The 21,690-nt window shown below is 37.3% G+C and overlaps 1 protein-coding gene across 1 annotated transcript in view; it reads right to left on the bottom strand.

The window, feature by feature from the left end:
- DPP10 (dipeptidyl peptidase like 10) overlaps positions 1 to 21,690 on the bottom strand; it is a 649,764-nt gene that overhangs the window by 112,844 nt on the left and 515,230 nt on the right. Inside the window, exons 8-9 of the mRNA XM_047084533.1 lie at positions 12,582 to 12,702; positions 1,626 to 1,780 (exon numbers count right to left, since the gene is read on the bottom strand). Coding sequence (XP_046940489.1) covers positions 1,626 to 1,780; positions 12,582 to 12,702 — 276 coding nt within the window. The remainder of the gene's footprint in view (positions 1 to 1,625; positions 1,781 to 12,581; positions 12,703 to 21,690) is intronic.

The raw sequence follows: 21,690 nt of genomic DNA, 5'->3' as shown, positions 1-21,690 counted from the left end.
TTCAAAATCATAAAATTAGATTCCTCTCAATTCTCCTGTCTTTCTCAGCTATAAGCCAGTCATTTAATACTACCTACAGTCTATGAAAGGAAGACAAGATTGAGAGAAAACAAACAAGCAAGCAAACAAAACCCAAAAAACAAAACCACAACAGATGGTACAGAATCTCACTGAGTAAACAATCTTCTTATTCCTGACTCTCTATATTCAAGCCAACATCCATCCTTCCTTGCTTCCTTCCTTCCTTCCTCCCTCCCTCCTTCTTCCCACCCTCCTTCCCTTCCTTCCTTTCCTCTCTTTCCTTTCCTTTCTCCCTCCCCTCTCCTCCCTCTCCCCTCTCCTCTCCTCTCCTCTCCTCTCCTCTCCTCTCCTCTCCTCTCCTCTCCTCTCCTCTCCTCTCTTTCCCTACCTTGAGTAACTTGGGTCTGGTAGATGAGAGGAAAATAGAGAAAGTCACCCCTACCCAGACCATGCCTTCACTGCAAGTATAGAATAATATGTGTCATGGGTAATTTGTCCAATACTTTGACCAATTAATGTAATGCACAAGTTGAAAGGTACAAAACCTATCATGCTTGGGAAATATAAAGTACAACACACGAAAGGAATGGCTTAAAAATAGCTTCTAAATCGAATTAGCAGCCATCTTTTACCAAATTAAAAGGTGAACTGTGTAAAGTGGAATTTAAAAACTTTCCTATAAAACATCTTTACATGATTAATGCATAAGGGTCCTCACTTATGAGCCTTTTCCTTTGTAATATAATCATGGGGTAAATACACCTTTAAAAATAGAACTTAAGGTATCAAAAATGCCATACAATAGAAAAAACAGTTACACTCCAGATGTTTTGCAACCTGCTCCCTACTTGAAAATGGTTTTGCTCTCTGGGCAAGATTTCCATATTTGCCTCACTCAATAAAACAATTCCATCTATCTTAGCCATGCCTGGCTATGGCTCTACCCCAGCATGTTATAAAGTATGTTCCAGAGTATGCTCTGCCAAAATAATGCTGATGTTAATACTAATACTAATAAATTCTTTATAGAGATTCTTTATGCTTAGTCTATTCCTTACTGGAGATACTTTATGCTTAGTCAATTTTTTATGGGAGATTTATAATACACATTAACATATAGTATATTAAATGCTCTACGAAATAATCTGAGAGAAGTTGCATTTTTCTTTTTTTTTGACTAAGAAATTTCAACTCATTTAACCATGAGACTTTGTCTTCCCTTATAACACCTATTACCAACTAGAACATAACAAATGTTAACAGATAGAATGTACTTTTGGAGAAACCTGTGCCTTAGCATCAGTGCTGCCCCTTATCTCTTCTCACCTTTTTTCTAACTGGGAAGGTGAGGGAAACAAGAATGAGAGCATCAAAGGGAAATAAATGCAGCAAAAGTGACCGTTCCCAAGCCCTTAATCATCTCTACCTCTTCCTACCAGAACAGTGTGTATAGGCTACTGCAAGCTCTAAAAAGATGAGTCAGCTGACCGGTAGGAAAAGCTTCTTTTTTTCTGCAAAGACAATTTGTTCACGAACCAAGGATACTATCAATCAAGTCAATGGTGCAGAGAGAGAGAACAAACTAGTGCTTCTACGATACTTACCTTAGGATATGGATACTGCTTTCCTTTGGGATACAATGCTCCGGTAAATCGAGGAATAATCATGTTAGGCACCAACGAGTCATTTATCATCAGGAAGGCAAGCCTTTCTCCATCTGGTGACCACCAGTGGGCAATATGAGAATGCAGAAGTTCCTCTAGAATAAATGAGTGTTATTTGAAACCAACTGTAGAGATGTGGGCTCAGTGACCCACAAACATCTGTCCTTGAAATCTCCATTGCACATATACATTTTTTTCCTATGCGGTGTGTTGGGTTTTATCAACATTATGAAGAATTCTTTATTTCTGAGTTACCCGTTTAGTCCCAGGGGAAGCGGATGCAATGGAAAGAAAGGATGAAGCAATGAAGTCAGGATTTCACAGACCGTCAGCAAATGTGAAGAGAGAAGGTGAAAGCACTATTGGAATAAAAAGACTAAGAACAGTAACTGAAGACTGAGATATGGCATAAAACCATATTCATGTCACCATTCATTTATATTTGCATTCGATCATATCTCCATCATCAAACAAGTTGAATTTCGGCATTTGTCAATGCCTTGACAAACTAGATTCATGAAATTATTTTGAGCTCTCAGGAAATAGAATAAGAAATATGTTGGATATCATTCATGTGACCAGATCCACTACTCATTTGTCTATACCTGCCTTCTGTCCCAGTAAGTTAACTTGTATCAACTACAGTAAAAGGGCTGTCATGCTTTCCAGAGCATGGCCATTAGGGTACAATGGCAAGAGATTAGAAGAAGAGTGAAATCAGAGTATTCACTCCCTTGGCCTTATCCTGAAATGGCACTTCAGGCTTGCTGTATGTTTTAAATAATGTCACTACTCCTATGGATGCAGTCTTTTCCATGAAATGTTCTCCTTTTGTATCTTGTAATGCATGGTTCATCTCTATGGACATAGGGGTGGTATAATAGCTTGGTTGCTACTGGTCTAGATTATATCTCTGTCCTTTATGGTTTCACTTCATAAATGTGGTCTCTTTGTAAATAGATCTTCTTCAGATTACTGAATGTGCCAGCTCTTTCCTTTTGGTACCTTGACAAATGCCGTGAAGAATACCAGCAATAGACTCAGAAAAGGGACCTTTAAAGTGAGACTTTGAGATTACCTTGGAGATCTATATCTGTATCTATATCTGTATATCTATATCCATCTATATCTGCACTACCTTCGATGTAACAATCACCCTTCCAGGAAGGAATTGGAGCATAAATAATCCGTAGCAAAGGATGGAATCATGACAGTAATCCACTGTCACTGGTGATGACACAGAATGAAATGCAGATAGAGAGGAAAGGTTTGGGGAGGGTAATTGGTGGTGGCACTTGATTTCCACAACAATGGCAACTCTAAAGATTATAAAGTGAAGTTCACATGGTTCATATGACACCTCAAGGAGAGTACATAGACATAAACTGAAATTGAAACCATGACTGCAAAATCAGGGATACAAAAAAGATCATCAGGGCATCTTTGAAGGAGTCTGTCTCTTCTGTAGTTGCAGGTAAGGCAGAGGTCCAAGAGTACAGAGCAAGGGTTGCAGGGCTACAACACAAATTTAGTGGCTCAACTCTGTGTGTGTTTGTTTGTTTGTTTAAGCTAAGACAGAGATATTAGCGGAGAAGTACTGGGACCCTGGCACATAGGATAAAGATGCTTAGGTAAATGTGTGCAGTATGCTTATGCTTTCTGGACCAGCCTCATAAATAAAACATTTTATAGTGGAATGTTGCTGTATGTGTCTAATTTTATGTCTGGAGATGCTGAACCTGAAAATTCCCACAAGTCTTCTTGCTGACAGAGGCAGCCTCTATCCAAGGGAGGGAGACATCCTCTGCATAAAGGCAGAGTGAAGATAAATCCCTGTAAAGTTTATGAGTTCTATATCCCTAGGGGAGAATTTGGAGATCTAGTAGCACAGTACACACCGAGATATATCTTCTAAAGTGAGAGAAAATTTGTTGGAATTGTACTCATGCAAAAGTAAAGAGGGAATAGATTCTTCAGAATGTGAAGAAACAGCTTAAAGCATATTCACATATGATGCCCTGTTCTACTTCCCAGACAACCTGTGAAGCTGCCTGTTCTGAGCAGAATCTGTGCAAGAAAGGGCTATGCAGCACATCAAGGCCATGGTGCAACCCTTTCTGCCACCTTTACCTTGTGAACCAGCAGATACAATGTTAATATAAATATTCATGGTAAACAGAGATGCTGTGCAGAGCTTCTGACACTCACTATATGGCAATCAAAACATAGATATTACAGGCTTTAGAGAAAGGCCATTTCCTCCTGTGCTGATTAATGTTCTCTATTTCAAAAGCAGATCTCTACTGGGGACTTGCAGAAGCAATTAGTCTGACCATGGGATGCCAAGTGTCTATGCAACCCCGATTGCCCATCATGCACTAAATGTTATCCGATTCACTGACCATAAAACTAAACACATAAAGCAATATCCCACTATAAAATAGAAGGGGTATATATGGGACTGGGACAGAACACAGAAGTAAAATGCCCAGAGTACTGCATCTTCTGCTTTACTCTGTCTCCTCAGCTCATGTCAAAATCTCAAGATGTGTTTTCTAATACACGTTGACAGGGGAGGAATAAATGCAGGCCTGGTTTGTGGGCAGGTCTGTATGATGTACTTGAAGACTGTGAAATTGGATAGGCTCTGTACTACAGTCTGACTGAGGAATGGCATTAAAAGACCAAACTAAACATCAGTCCTCCAAGTTGGCAGACTTTTGAACAAGATACTTAGTTTTCTACCTTTTGTGGAAGGAGAATTGGCTTGAAGCATGGATCCACCCTGACTCATGCACGGTAACTAACAAAAGACCTGATCAGCGTTATGGGAAGACTAAAATTAGAAAACTAGTGACAAGGAAATGTAGGGAAAGATAACTGCATCCATCTATCAGGAGAGGTGAATGTGTAAAAATGTGAAGATAGTAGTGTCCTACTTGATATCCACCAGAACACAGTGGAGGAGAGCAGGCTCTCCTCCACTGCATACCAGAGGAGGCTCTCAATCATCAGATGGACAATATGACTACTAAGTACAGGTCAGTCTGCTTGGGCTCCCACCATTACCTGCCAACAAGAGTGGCTGTCATTAAACTCTTGATATGGCATGATTTCCCAACAGAACCAGCTGGCTACCTGGTGACAGGTAGATCACATGGGAGCCATTCCATCAAGAACGGGTAGCATTTTGTCATTACAAAGACAGACACGTACTCTGGTTTAGATATGCCTTGGTTGCTTAAAGTCCTGTCAGCACTGCTATTCATGGACTTACAGAATAGCGCACCCATTATCACAATGATTCACCCACATCACCACCGAACAGAAAAGATTTTATAGCAAAAAGAAGGGCAATAGGCTCAGACCATAAAATTCAGTGTTCCCCATTAGCTATATGTACCTGGCTTGATGGAAGTGTGAACTAGTCTTTTCTATCTCGGTTTTGGCCCTATAACAACCTTAAAGTTAGGATGTCATCATACATATGTGTTTCTCTTGCATAGCCAGGAAGCACAGATCTGGGAACTAAGGGGTAGGAGTGTAGCATTCTCTTTCACCATCACCCCATTATCCCACTGGACACTGGACATATTTTGTTTCTTGTATTCAAGATAAGGAGATCAGTGGTTTTAGAAGTCCAAATGCCTAAGGGAGGATTGCTTCTAACAGGAAATGTCATAATCATGTTCCTCTGAATTAGAAGCTGAAATTTCCCCCTGACCATTTGGGGCTCAATAGGCCTGGAGGGAAAAAAAACTGACAGAAAACATAGTCACTGTGTGTCTGTCTGATAATTAATCTCATCTGCCAGGAAGAATATATATATGTCTTCACTATACAAAGGAGAGGACAGAAAAAATATATCTGGACTCAGGAGATTCACAAATACTCCTTTGTTCAACTCTATCTCATTTTCCAATTCTACATTTTCCACATTCCAATTTCCATTTCAATGCAAAATTGAAATTGTAGCAACCTAATTAAGAAAAAGAAGCAAAGGAATAAGATTGGGCAGGGATAAAATTTTGGTTTGATCTACTAGGTAAATAACCTATGTAGTCAAAATGCTGGCAAAAGGTAAAGGCAAAAATGAATCATTAATTGACAAAGGAGCTATGATTACTAGGTAAGGCCTTATTTCTTGTTTAATGGGGGCATTTCCCCTGAAGCCTTATATGAAAAACACAAGTGTTGGCTGTAGTTATAAATTTCAGACAGGAATATAAACTGGACTGATGCCACTCTACAATGAAACAGTAGCAGATGGAATTTCATGTGTTCTTTCAAAGACACAAAGTTTTTGTTTAAGTAATAATAATACCACTTGATCTCTGAGTTTTTGTTGGCCATGGCCAAGATGAAACCAGACAAATCAAATGAAGAAAATAAAGGTTTTTTTGCATGCTTTTTTTTTTCTTGGTTCTCACCCATTGGAATCATGTGAGTCCGGCTATGTTTCCCAACCAAAACTTACTGCTTCTATTACTGCAAAAACTATAGGATTCCTTCTTTGTAGGTTCTAGTAACAGCTTACGTACCCTTTCCATTTCAGGTGTTAATGACTAAATCATTACCAGCCACAGATTGCTACATATCCCTTGTCTTTGATAAGTGACCCCTTCGTTGATAAATTGTTTAATACTACTTTGAATGTGCCATTTTTTTTCCAAATGTAATTCTGATCCTGATTTGTACAAGTTACTTGCAATTCATATGAGGAGACCCATCCACAAGACACACTGAGGAAAAAAAGAGGCTAAATGCCAAATGGGTGTAAATTCTTGTGAGACTTAAAGGTACAGAGAGATCAGATTGCGTTGCCTAAAATCAACACTCAGGGTTTCTAAGAAGTGGGTTCTATCCTAGCTGCAAATATGTATGCACAAGTACTGCCCAAGAATAAGAATGGCCCAGATTTGAGAACACTATTCAGGAGAAACTAGGTATCGTCTATTCTAATTTATTTTAGTGCGATCTAAGTCTAAAGTTGTTCCTCACAAAAATGTTAAAATAGCAAACTAGTACACACAAAAAGTTATGTGACTTCCTTCAGGTACAAAAAATCAAGCTAACTGAAATGGGCAGGAGATAAATAAAAGAATCTTTAATATGCATCTGCTTAAGAGTTCTCTTGGATAATGCACACACTTTTTTAATTACATCTAATAGGGGCTCTTACTCATGGAATGAAACTTCCTGTTTAATTATATTATATTATTTACAAACAATGTATTTCTACAAATTGCATTCCATTCCATTCCAATAAAGGTTTGGTTCTTTGTCTTTATTACAATGATTAGAAAATCTCAGTGCAGAACAGATGGAGTTTTCAACACATGTTGTTTTATATCAAAAACACTTAGAAACATAGCCTCAACACAAAGCACTTACAGAAAACTAATATATAATCATTGTGTTCAGATTAACATGCTATTCTGAAAAGCAAGCTGATTTCATCTATTTGTGGCGTATTAATTTAGACAGATAAGATTTCCTGAGTATACTACTGCCAGCCATAGGGGTCTATGGATGACTTTTCCCCTTTATTTCTTGTATCTCACTGTCAAGTTTTTTCAAAGAGTTGTCTATATTCATAAACTTTTCTCTTCCCATTTACACCTCTATCCACTGCCGTCCTGCTTCTGGTGCCACAAATTGACTGATCTTACTTTCATCAATTTCTGGTAGCAAATCCAACAGTAACTGTGGAATCCTTAGCTTATTTGACTTCCAGAGAATCAGCATTGTTATTCTGTCTTCCTCTGGCTTCCATGGCTGCCCCTCTAATTTTTTTCTCTTATCTGCCATAGTCCAGTTTTACTGAGAGTTAGTAAGTGCTCAATAAATATTTGTTAAATCAATGAATGGATGAATGAGATGTCCTGTATCCAAGAGAAGGAAGGAAAAAAAAGCAAAAATAGGCATTTTGTGTTATTCTCAGTGAGCAACCAAAAATGTACCGATTTCCATCTCTTGAAAGGGTATTGTTAATGCCGTGAATTTTTTCTCTCACTTCTTTCTTCTTGTCATTCTTAAAGCTCAATGCACAGACCATTTCTTCTATTAAGTGACTCTATATTCCTCTATCCCATTAGAATTAATTCTACTTTTATTTATATATCTATTGACCATGCTCCAAATGGTTCCTTTTTTTTTTTTTTAACCTTTTTTTTTTTTTCAACGTTTATTTATTTTTGGGACAGAGAGAGACAGAGCATGAACGGGGGAGGGACAGAGAGAGAGGGAGACACAGAATCGGAAACAGGCTCCAGGCTCTGAGCCATCAGCCCAGAGCCTGACGCGGGGCTCGAACTCACGGACCGCGAGATCGTGACCTGGCTGAAGTCGGATGCTCAACCGACTGCGCCACCCAGGCGCCCCCAAATGGTTCCTTATAGAATAGTTGTTTACAGTTTTTCACTCCAGTAAGTTGGAAATACCCAAAACATAGAAACCCTATTCTTCATCACATTGTACTCAGATAATCCTGGAAAGATATATATACTCTATAACTATTGAATTGAATATCGAGGAAGAATTCCTTAAAAATACATTTATAAATCATTTAGGCACAGTAGTTCCAATATTTCATATGCTCAAATAACTTAAAGTGATAGTCAATTTTTGTTTCTAGTTAATAGATTCAATACTTTGTGAAATTTTTCAAAGCTGTAAACTTGGCAGCTGTGAACTTTAGGGTTTTTTTAGCAAAACATTCATGTGATATTTTATTTAGTTAAGTTACTATGTTAAGTGAGCCAATTTATATGAATAACATTAGATGCACTTTGTGTGAATTATGTTTAAAATGATACTTCATTTTGAGCATGATGTTTTATTTTTCTTCTGAACTTCAACTCTTTAAAACACATATTTTATTTTCCTTGACTTTCCTTAGGAATTGAATAATACTACAAATACAAAGAGGCTTTAAAATTACACTTTTAAAGACTTAAAATCTCTACATAAGTGCCTTTGGTTGGGATTAACAGCCACACTCACAGATTGGCCTAGACTTAAAAAGTTTAAGCCATGCCCTTAAATGTGCCACGAAAACATTTTATTATCCTTTATGTGACTCCTTCTTGAATCTTTTTTTTCCCCCTATGATATTTGCTAAAGGCAAATTTCAATAAACAAGGTGGAAATGTTACACGTTACTTCTGGAGTCTCCCACACACACTATTCAGATTGTAATTGATTTCTGTAAAGTTACAAGAAGGAAATCTCCACACTAGAATGTCACATACATACTGCTGAAGATCACTGTGCTGTGGTGAGTGTACTGAAGGGAAAAGAGAAGGTTTGGAATCTGGGAGCTGATGGAATCTTGGAAAAGCAAAGTGATAGAAGAAACTGAAGGTATTGTGTGGCTCTTGAAATACAGGTTGGGGATGACAGGCAAAATATTGAGGGAAACATTAATGACATCTGAATGGCCTAAATCCCTCTGTCAAACCTTAACACTGATTCCCTTGGTATAGTTCCTTGTCTTGGAAGTAAAGTGAGGACTGAGGTAAGTCTGTGGTCAGAGTCTTTGCTTGAGGAAATAGACCAGGGAAATCTAATGGCTCAGGTCCATAATGTATGCCATTCCTTAGGGAACGATGAAAGGCACTGAAGTGAAACAGGTAAAGTGGATCAGGACTAAGCACTGGATTTGAGGACACATATTCAAGTGCCACCTCTGGCACTCATGAACTTTGAGGCCACGTCCAAGTCACCTATCCCTGAGTCTTGGTTTCTTCTGTAAAGGAATAAATATGCTAGTACTGTGAGGATTCAATCACATAGCACATTTGGAATTTGCTAGTATGCCTAAGATAAGATAAGATAAGTATAAGAGCCAAGGGACTGAGTTTCATTTGAATGGCAAAAACTCTAATTTTTCAATTTCTTTTTTGGAAAGTGTCAGGCCTACAGACTTATTACGGAAGACTTTTGTTATTTCTTTGTCTTTCCTGTCTCTGACACAGTGTTCACTCTCTACTGGAATATATATAATTTCATTCTTTAATTAAGAAAATAACCTTATTTGTAAGATAATGGTCTTTAATTTCTCTTTTGTCAATTTTCTTAAAAATGTAATGCCAAAAATTACACAAAGTCATACAATATGACATATCCTATGTGAAGGATAGAGACCCAAATCATCTTGTTCAGTGGTCAAGTCAGTACATTCTACACTGAGTTGACTTAGAAGTTCCTTGGATCACATTTTGTTCCTCAAGGTAGCATGCTAGCACACTGTGAGGCACCAATGTTCCCACTAAATTAAGTTTTGCATCCCTGATGTATGCATCACTAGGAATGCCTGCTCACTGGGTCTGCCACCACTGTTTACTAGCGACCCAAACCAGAAGCCAAAAAATCATTCTTGACTTCTCATCTACTCCATCCTTTTAACCACTAAGATCTATTTTGCTGCCTCGTCAATTTTAGAATCTCCCCTCCTTCTTACTGCTTTAACCCTGGTACTATTGCTCATTATCTCTTGACGAAACATAGAAAAAGCCCCCTAGCTGCTCACTGGTTCTTTCTGCTATTTGATCCCAGCTTTAGGCTGTACTCAAAATGGCCTATTTATATGGAAGATCTAATGCTGACACTCCCTTACTTGAAAAGCTCTATTAGTTTCCCCCTTTATGAGGTGAAAAAATAATCAAAATCCTGGATTATATATAGGGTCACCATCCCTTGGTTCTTGCTGTCTTCCTTTTTCTCAAATTTTATGCCCCAATAATATCAAGCATATTTTAGTTCCCAAGGTGCACACGGAGATATTAAACTTTGCTATGCTTTTGCAAACTGTTGCTTACATTTCCCTAACTTCTTCTTTTTAAAGTATTTTAATTTCAATTCCAGTTTAGTTAACGTAGAGTGTAATGTTAGTTTCAGGTATGCAATACAGTGATTCAACACTTCCATACATCTGGTGCTCATCACAAGTGTACTCCTTAATTCCCACCACTTATTTAACCCACTCCCCAACCCACCTCCCCCTTGGTAACCATCAGTTTGTTCTCTACGGTTAAGAGAGAGATAAGAGTTTCTTGGTTTGCCTCTCTCTCTCTCTCTTTCTTCTGTTCGTTTGTTTTGTTTCTTAAATTCCACATATAGGTGAAGTCATATGGTATTTGTCTTTCTCTGACTGACTTACTTTGCTTAGCAAAATACTCTCTAGCTCCATCCATGTTATTGCAAATGGCAGGATTTCATTCATTTTAATGTCTGAGTAATATTCCATTGTATATACACACCACCTCTTCTTTATCCACTCATCAATTGATGAATACTTGGGCTGTTTCTTACCTACTTTCTTCTTTGTTAATCTTTCAGTGTCAACTCAGAGGCTTTCTCCTTTAGGAAAATGTTTGCAAATGCCTAGAATGGGCTAAATCTTCTTTGTTCTTATAGAATCCTATGTTTACTGTGATTTGACCGTTTACCACACTGCAGTAACATAGTCTCTTCATCCCTCAGGGTCTCACACAATACTGACAATATTTTGAAGATAAAGGGCATCTCTTACCCAGCTCCTCTACATAAAAGATGGTTAGTTCTTGCTAACTAGATTCCTGGAACTACCCAAGTTTCAAGTTTGTTCTCCAGATGTTTCTTTAATTCATTGGGCCATCTCAGGCCCCACCAATAACTTACCTTTTTGTCAGCTTCTGACACTCTGAACCAAAGAAACCTACTTATTACTCTGCGTGTTTGAATTTTTTACATTTCATACCGTAATTATTATTGATATTTCCAAAGTAGCTTCCACTACTCCTCAGAATAAACTGTGGTCTCTAAAATATTTTATTATTTGATGCTAGCATTATATAAAAAAATATAGATATAGGTATACATGTGCACATATGCATATAAATTTCAAAGGTTACAATGTCTCTTCATTAATAAAATAGCTACACCCAGCAAAATGTTTCTCTTAATGTAAGGTCCTCAAAGTATACTTTGTTTAGTTCCCTGATGTATCTCAGCACCCTTACAAATACTTGGAAAGTAGTAAGTCTTTAATAATATCTGTTTAATGATAGACTGGATGAACAAAAGAATGAGGTAAGTGATTTACTTTTCTTACAGAATTAAAAATATCGACTCTGAGGTAGAAAGATTGCATTTGGCAGTATTGCTCAATAAATAAAATTTATTTTCTAGAAGAGCCTTAGCTTTATAATTTCTAATCAAATACAACTAATTTAGTTTAAATCTTGGTGTTTTGCCAAGATCAGTTGTGGAGTCTGAAACCTAGGTATTAACCTCAAGCTTTGAATCTTCCCCAGGAAATCTGTGCCTATAACCTAGCTGACAATTGGTGGATGCTAAAATTGGATAGAGATTTTCATTACCTGATTCCTTTTTATATTCTTAACTCTCATGAAAACTTGATTCAACAATAACTGCAAATAACTCTTTAGGTGGGTTTTATTTTGCTCCCCATGCAATGGCTTTTAAAATGTGACAGACTGTTCTTAATGGGAATGACTAAAATCAAGTGGCTTTCAAGTACTTTTTCAACAGTAAAGGTTTTTGTTTCTTCTTTTCCACAGTCAGAAAAATTCAGAATCGAATTCCAGGGTGACATAAGGTGATCATTCACTTTCATTAGTTAAGCATCACCAAAATAAAATCTATCTAATCTGAACAAAATGAATGTGTGTACACACACACACCAAATGTGGAATCATATTAGTAGACATGAATCACAACCAGTCAAAATACGAGTGCATGCAAAGACATGAAATCATGAAGGCAATTTTGAGTGAAAATAAGAAGAAATGGAGCTCTAAGTCTTGTTCTAGAACGAATAGAGTTCTTTTACAGATTTTGTATAAAAATATGTCATTTGTGTTCTTCTGAAACTAAATCTATTCAACTCACCTTCATATAACCAGTCAGCAATCCCATTAAAAATAATTCCTTCTTTTCCGGAAGATGTCAGCCGCAATGAACTGCTCTTTATATCAGGTTGATAGTAGATATTATTTTCAAAAATATAAATCTGGTTCCAGAAACATATAAAGCAAACCAAACAAGAAAGAAGAAAAAGAAAAAAATACCAACATATTAGGAAGTTTTAAAAAATACTTTCATACTGAAGAAAATAAAATACTTTCATGCTGTAGAATAATAGCTGAGGACCTAAGTGTCGTATTATTTTCCTGCTTTCTGTTTCTTTTTATTTAGTGCACACATTTGCATTGTTTTCAATTATTAACGGTACTTTCCTTCCTTATCATATCAGTATCAAATTATCATTTAGAAATTACATAGTACTGGTATTTAAGCTTTTATATCTGTTTTTTCTACAACAATTTTTCATCTATTTTTTATACCACAAAATTGATTTGGGTTTTACTAACTCTTTGCATACTTAAGAGACTGATAAACTGTATCAGATGCCATTTTAGTAACATCCAACAGATGGCTTAAGAGCTTCAATTTGGGGTCTTTTACAAAAATGGACTTGGTCATCAATAAGATAATCTCTAGAGAATCTTTCTGATTCCATCCATCCTGACTCACTAATACCCTGATGAAAGGAAAGGATGGCAAAATTCCCTTGAATTGATTAATGGAACACATATTGCTATGCCCCACTCTTTGCTGGCAAATCTTTCCTTAATAGCATAGCAATAATAATCAGTGTGTGTTTGAGGGTTCAAGAGAGAGTTTTAATTTGAACACATCACAAAGTCTTCCAAAATAATATCATCATCAACAACAGCCCCCACAATAGGAACAACAATAGAAATTGAGCAGAATCTGTCCACACAAAGGGATGTGTCTTAAAAAAAAAAAATTAATGTTTTATTTATTTTTGAGACAGAGAGAGACAGAGCATGAATGGGGGAGGGTCAGAGAGAGAGGGAGACACAGAATCTGAAACAGGCTCCAGGCTCTGAGCTGTCAGCACAGAGCCCGATGCGGGGCTCGAACTCACGGACCATGAGATCATGACCTGAGCCGAAGTCGGACGCTTAACCGACTGAGCCACCCAGGTGCCCCAGGGATGTGTCTTTAATAGAGAAAATTCAGGATAAAATTATCTATAACCCATATTTGATTTTTTTTATTTTAATTTTGAACAATCTCTATATCCAATGTGGGGCTTGAACACACAACCCTAAGATTAAGAGTCACATGCTCTACTGACTGAGCCAACCAGGCGCCCTACATTTGAATACTTTTAATGCAAACCTTTCAAACTGCTCGTCCATGTGATAATATAACCTTCAGAGAATCATGTTTCATCCACATGTTGGGGGGAGTAGAAGACTGTCAAATGGAAAACAAGCTGATATCTAGACTGAACATTCTACTAGGAAGGTAGAAGATGGTTAGTGCCCTTGTGTTCCAGCATGCTACAGGACCACTGCACAGTAGCAAACAGAGCAAACACAAGAACTTCTGATATAATCCTCTCATTAGGTCCTAGATTTTAAATCTCAGTGTGAAAAATAATGAAAACCATATTAATATCCAGAAAATCTCATTGATATTCTGCTTTGGTTCTGGTGATTTGGCAAGGATATAAACAGCAGATCTAATTAATCATTCCAACACTACATGTAATTTGTATTACAGGTAAGAATGCCAATGTAAGGATGAGGATTTGGGGGGAGGGTGGGGAGAAAGACAGCTATAACAGGGTGTTCAAAAGAGAGGGCTTTATAATCAGGCAGCCTAAATTCAAAATTTGAATGATTTTGACAGTTTTCTTAACCTTTTTAAATCTCAGTCTTCTCTTTTATAAAACGTGGGACGTCTCACACCTGCCTTAGCGATCTGTTGTGAAGCATACATGACGTAATAAATGTAGAACATATAATACATGACTATCACTAGAAACACGAGCTAATTTCGTTCAAAATCCTAAGCTTTTTGGAGGCTACAAATTTTAAATAAATAAAACAAAACAAAAACCCTCTCCAGCTTCAGCCAATGTGTAAATTCTCCCAAACTTGGCCAGCATTGCATATTATGTTGGTAAAATATGGAGTAGGAGTAGTAGTAATATACTAACAGTAGTAGTGTTCTACCAATAATGAAAGAAGAGAGGTAATAACAAATGACACTTGCTGCTTTCATCTCGTTTAGAAAGTTTTCAAGTGAAAGAAAATAAATTTATTTATTTTTTCTTTTTCAAATATTTATTTTGAGAGAGGAGGCACATGCGGGCAGAGAGAGAGGGAGAGAGAGAATCCCAAGCAGGCTCCACTGTCAGCATGGAGCCGGACATAGGGCCCAATCTCACAAACTGTGAGATCATGACCTGAGCCAAAATCAACCCACTGAGACACCCAGGAGCCCCAGAAAGAAGTTCATTATTGAAATCACATGCATCATACCTAGCTTAAAGCTTGAGAACTATACCTCAGGTGTCTTAAAACTGGGTGGAAGTTGGTTTTAACAACCTGCACAATCCCTTATAACCAAGGAAAAATATTAACTTTATTCTAGCCATCTAGAGCTTAATTTAAGCTTTACATCTTTTGTCAACTACCTCTTTTTGCCTTTCACAAACAGGCACACACAAAGTGCCTTCACAAACTGGCACACAAAGTCTTCCCTACATGGAAGGAATACCCTTTTTGTACCTGAATCTTCTGTTAGGGCTTGTGAGCAACAACAGTTCAGATCATCTACACCCAGAATACTTAAGGACATGTGGCTATTCTTGGGGGTAGAGGTGACTTAATCCAAAGTAATGTAGTTCCAGATCCTCAGCTTTCTGAAGGGAACAAACTCTAAGTCAAAACAATTGATAAAACCTCCACGATTTCAGCAGATGTATAAATTATCCAAAACCATTGACCAGTAATTACATTTATATTTGAAGAACAGATTGGATGATATTCAGAATCCATATGAAACTGACATCTGCTTCAATGTAAAAGAACAAGCAATATGGAATCTGAATTTTAATGCCATTTGCTGAAAGCTTAAATACCAGGGAATGTCCACAAGATCTTTCTTCTATGGACGAAAAATTTGTAGCTGCCTTCATGAAAATGTACATTTGTAATCTTCTGACCTCTTTTAAATAGCCAAAGTTTTTCCTTGAATTATATTAGTTTCAAATAATCATCACAAACTCTAACTACTAGCTTAACAATAGGAGAACTGCAAATATTCACAGGTACTACATGGGCACTCTGATAGAATTAAACTGGATCGAAATGTCAATCATCGAGGACTTAAACTAGATTTAAATCACATTGAAAATATGACAAACTGTAATGCTATTTATCCTAGTGTTATTGATTAAGCTGTTTACTTTTTTTTTTGATGCTGTTAATCAATTCTTTCAATGAGCCACCTAAACAGTATAACAAATAGGAATGGATAGCTGTTTGACCATTTAACTCTTCAATTTACAAAGCAAGCCAACTACACAGTTTTTAAAAAATCAATGGTCTTCTAAGTTTTTTTTTAAGTTTATTTATTTATTTTGAGAAACACAGAGACAGCATGTGTGGGGGAGGGGCAGAGAAAGACAGGGGGAGAGAGAGAATCCCAAGCAGGCCTCACCCTGCCATCACAGAGACAGATACAGGGCCTGAACCCACAATACCATGAGATCATGACCTGAACCGAAACCAAGAGTTGGAAGCCTAACTGACTGGGCCACCCAAGAATCCCCAAAATCAATGGTCTTAATACACTTACAAAATTATTCAAAACTGGTAAAGAGATCAGAAAGGGAACAGGAAAACAAAGTACTATGTGCCGACTCATGGCAACAAGTATGTAATAAACGTTCCAAGAAATTAATCAGTGTGCTAGTTGATAGGTCATTCTCTAGTTATTGGACATAGCATGTGCCACTGCTGAGCAGGCGTCTATAAGGGCCAATTATTCACCTTTTCTTCCCACTGCCATAACCACCCACAATGCTTCTGATGGTGGGCACCCAGTGGCCTTGATTGCTGAGTGAAGAAGCTTGGAGCACATAGCCAAACTGTGATGGACACATAGCAAGAAGTGAACATTTAATGTTAAAAGTCATTATGATTTTGGAACTGAGAGTAATGACAATACATTAGCCTACTGTGCCTGATTCAACTAGAGACAATGCCTGATAGTAGCAGACTCTTGCAAACTTTTAATGAGCTTAGAAAAACAGCAAAGTAAAACAGGAATATAATTGAATATCAGACCTATTTTTGCTGAAATGTTACTGAAAAGTTATTCCACATTCACTGACTGTCATGATAATTTTAAATTAGAAAATTGTGAAGGGGCACCTGGGTGGCTCGGTTGGGCGTCCGACTTCAGCTCAGGTCATGATCTCACAGCTTGTGGATTCGAGCCCTGCATCGGAGTCTGTGCTGACAGCTCACAGCCTGGAGCCTGCTTCAGATTCTGTGTCCCTCTCTCACTCTGCCCCTCACCCACTCATGCTCTGTCTCTCTCTCTCTTAAGAATAAATAAAACATAGGGGTGCCTAGGTGGCTCAGTCAGTTACCCGTCTGAAATGAGTTGAAGTCATGATCTCAGCTCCATGAGTTCCAGCCTCACATTGGGCTCTGTGCTGACAGCTTGGAGCCTGGAGCCTGCTTGGGATTCTATGTCTCCCTCTCTCTCTGCCCCTCCCCTGCTCATGCTCTGTCCTCTCTGTCTCAAAAATAAATAAAAACATTAAAAATTAAAAACAATAAATAAAATATTTTAAAAAATTAAAAAAAAAAAAGAAAATTGTGAATTACTCAAAAATCCCCATGCACTGTAATGGTGTTAGAGGATATGAAACAGTCTATTTGGGATAGTATTTGGGTTGTCTTTTATTGTGACTTGCTTTCTGGGAAAAAATTATAATTAAGAAAATATACCAGATAACAGATATTGCTGGTAGGAATGTAGTGAATGGAGTCCTTTCTTATGTTGATTGTAAAAAATATAAAGTGGTATGGCCATATGGGAAAATGATATGGAAAATCTCATCAGCTATCCCAAACCTGGGACCTTCTCTTGTAGGGCAAAAAAAGAAAGAAAAATCACTAATAAGTAGGAAATGCTGATGGATAATATTTATAACAGCAGTGTTTATAATGGCCAAAAGGAGAAGTCAAAGTGAAAACCCATCAAAGCAAATACCTGGATGGATTATGATTCATCTGCATCATGTTATAACATTCAGGTTTTGAGGAAAACAAAGTAGTGTTATGTGAACTGATGGGAAGAAGTTTCACTGAGATATTGTCAAAGGACAAAAGACATAAAACAAAAGTTATTTCAATGTGAACCCATTTTTTGCACTAAATAATAACACTACTTATACAAAATTATACTAGCAGGAATATCACCAACAGATATACATTGGTCATTCATTATCTGTTGTAATTAGTTCCATGCCTGCCCCAATATAGTCTTTTAGAACTGTGGGCCATTCAAAGCCCCAAATTCCCATTTCCCAGACTCTCTTGCAAACTAATCTTCTCATCTTCTTTGCTAGATAAGTTTTAGTTACTTTGTGCAAAAAGAGAGTTGGTAGATAGGAATTGAAGACATTCGCCATTAACAGTTGGTCTAGCATGTCAACTTAAGCCATAGTGGTTCAGTGGTAGTTTAAAATATTCATAAATATTATAAATAAACACATATATAAACATGAGGAAATTTAAGGATACCTATATACGTATGTATTATATTTACATACATGTGTATATATCCACATATAAATATATGTATGTATGCCTGTGACTCTGCAAGGATATATGCTAGCCTTTTAATATGGGTTTATGCGGGGCGCCTGGGTGGCGCAGTCGGTTAAGCGTCCGACTTCAGCCAGGTCACGATCTCGCGGTCTGTGAGTTCGAGCCCCGCGTCGGGCTCTGGGCTGATGGCTCAGAACCTGGAGCCTGTTTCCGATTCTGTGTCTGCCTCTCTCTCTCCCCCTCCCCTGTTCATGCTCTGTCTCTCTCTGTCCCAAAAATAAATAAACGTTGAAAAAAAAAAATTTAATATGGGTTTATGTGTTGGAAAGTAGCTATACAGTAAGAGAAAGGAATAAGAAACAGGTAGTCAAACAGAAAAGACTGGGAAAATATGCTAAAAAGACTTGATTACATTTATATGTGTATGTAAAGTATAAAGGTTAGTAGATGTGTACAGTACCAACAATAATTTCAGTGATAATAAAAAATAATGACAGTGATACAGAAATTAGGCATATAGGCGCTACATGAATAGTAGGTGATTCTTTATATTAATTTTTTAAAAATATGAAACTAATGATAAAGGATGTTTTCTTGGAGTAGTAGGGTTTTTCAACCTACTGACATTAAGGACTGGATATCTTTTTAAAAATTTTATTTATTTATTTTGAGAGAGAGAGAAAAAAAGAGCATGAACAGGGAAGGGGCAGGGAGAGAGGGAGAAAGAGAATTCCAAGCAGGCTCCACACTCATGGCAGAGCCCAGCACAGGGCTAGATCCCACACACTGTAAAACCATGACTTGAGCCTAAATCAAGAGTCCAATGCCTAACCAAGTGAGCCACCCAGGTGCCTTGAGGCCTGGATATTTCTTTGTTGTGGATGACTACCCTGACATTGTGGGATGATTAGCAGCATCCCTTACTTCTACATACAAGATGCCAGTGACAGCCCTTTCTCTCAGTTGTGACAACCAAAAATGTCTCCAGACATTACCCAATGTCCTCTGGAGGGGAAGGACAAAATCACCTCCAGCTGAGAACCAATGATTTTGAGGTAAATTGTTTTGCATGTGTATGCTCCATGAATAAAATAATTTAGTTTAATTCCGTAAACTTTTAAAAGCCAATTTGCAATTTGTTGTCCAAAAGTACTCTGCTAAGTGTGCCTGGGGCTATAAAGATTTTAATGTGTAGTCCCTATCTTCAAGAAGATTATAATTTTATGTGATAGGCAGGTAAATTCCTAAAATTGAATGAAGGAAAAAAATACATATTACAGGGCTTAGGCATGAGTGGCAGAGCTCAGGGTGGGGGAAGTGACTCATGAGACATTTATGAGATACTGAATGTAAACAATGTCATAAAAGACAAGGAGTGATTTCATGGGATTAGGAAGGTAGAGAAAAGAAATGTCAGGCTAAGGGAACAGAATGAGCTAAAGCCAAAGGTGAACAACTATGGAAATTTTAGAGGAACTTTTTTTTTTTTTTTTTAAGATTCAGGAACACTTCCTATTTACCTATGACTGTCTAAAAATTGGGGTGCCTGGTTAGCTCAGTTGGCTAAGTGTCCAACTCTTGATTTTGGCTTGGGTCATAATCTTACAGTTGGTGAGTTCGAGCCCTGTGCTGACAGCATGGAGCCTGCCTGGGATTCTCTCTCTCTCTCTCTCTCTCTCTCTCTCTCTCTTTCTCTGACTCTCCCCTTCACTCTCTCTCTCAAAATAAATAAATAAAATTTAAGAAATAAAAATAAATGTTAACATGGTGGTCAACCACAGAGCAGCTTGGATGCTATACCGGATGATTTGAATTCCGTGTTTTCAATAACTGACAGCTATAAGTTGTTTACAAGCAGGTGAGTAATTAGGAAAATATTTAGGAAAATAATTGGTGGCAATAAATGAATTGAAGGTGGAAATATGAGACCCCTGGCAGAAGGATAATTCAAATATTCTGCTTAATAGGTGTAATAATTATAAATATGGAGTAATTATTCCTAACATATAATGTCCTGCTTATGTCTAAAACATTTGTGGATTCCATTTGAGTATCTCTCAGTTGGATCCTTTAAAGCTTCACTCTCCAGAGTCAATTACTGCAGTTTTAACACTACTTTCATACCGTTCAAATCATAGGCAGTTTTCACCTTTTACCCTGCTCAGTGAGAATCTGAACATTCAGTCAACCATGGCCTTGGCTCCTTCTGGCCCCTGAACCACCAATTATACTCCGACTTCATCATACTCCCTGGCCCAACACAGGTTCCAAAATTCGTGTGGAACCTTTGCTTGCATTTTGCTTTCCAAGAACAGATTTTTAATTTTCAATCATATATGTCAGTCAGTCAGTCAGTCAGTCAGTCAAGGGACATATACAAGAATGCTCATAGCAGAGCTCTTTATAGTAACCAATAATGATATTGTCAGTCAGGACAAAGATTATCCTTGGAGGGGAACAGTGACTAGTAAAGGACAGAAGAGGGGTTCTGATTTCTATTCTGGATGCTGTGTATATGAGAAAGTACTACATCTATATTAAAACTAAAGAAAAAGGAAAAAAATAATATGCAGAATATTTATGTGTAACTACAATTCATTTAAAATACTACCAAAAAGATTACCAATATTTCACTGAAAACTATAGTGCATCATTCAACTTCATAAAAATTCTGTTTCCTTAATTTGCCAGGATGTAATAAATTCTGAGTGTCCGTTTATATAATGCAAAGTAAATCTATGAGCACAAGTTAAATAGTTTGATTACCTTTGACATTTGGCTTTGAATAAACCTCTCTGTTGGTTATAGAGTAGTGCTTTCATTTCTCTGCGGGACCATCTCTCGGCTATAGAACAACTCACTCAAATCATTCATCTCACCTTTGCACCAGTACCTGACATTCTAGAGATATAATCACTATCAGAGAACTCTCATCCCTTGACATTTGCAATTATTCATATCAGGAAGCCCTTTCAAAGAGTTCCTATTTCCTCAAACCTTTACAGAACATTATGCATTTTCAAAGAAGTGAAATATATCCCTTTGTCTTAAATTCATAATTATGTAAGTCACTTCCCAGTTCCAAAGCCCTTGCATCCATGCCTTTTTAGGAGAAAAATGGACCCCAGATAAAAGTTAGCAAACAGACAACTGACAGTAAACTCCAATCAGTGAAATGTAACAATGGCAGACTATCAGTTGGAAATGTCAGTCCATCAAACTCATCTAGGATAAGAGAAGGCCTTATGGTAAATAGCACATTTTGATAACTGAAATTAATGAAAATATTTATGGGTCTCCAGTACTAAAATGGGACCTACAGAAGACAG

The sequence above is a fragment of the Lynx rufus genome, unplaced genomic scaffold, assembly GCF_022079265.1.
Source record: "Lynx rufus isolate CCGP_SWC_20201006 ecotype Redwood Valley unplaced genomic scaffold, mLynRuf1.p SCAF_2, whole genome shotgun sequence".
Classification (NCBI taxonomy): Eukaryota; Metazoa; Chordata; class Mammalia; order Carnivora; family Felidae; genus Lynx; species Lynx rufus.
Note: the sequence above shows the minus strand (reverse complement) of the source record. Positions and strands in the feature narration are given on the sequence as shown.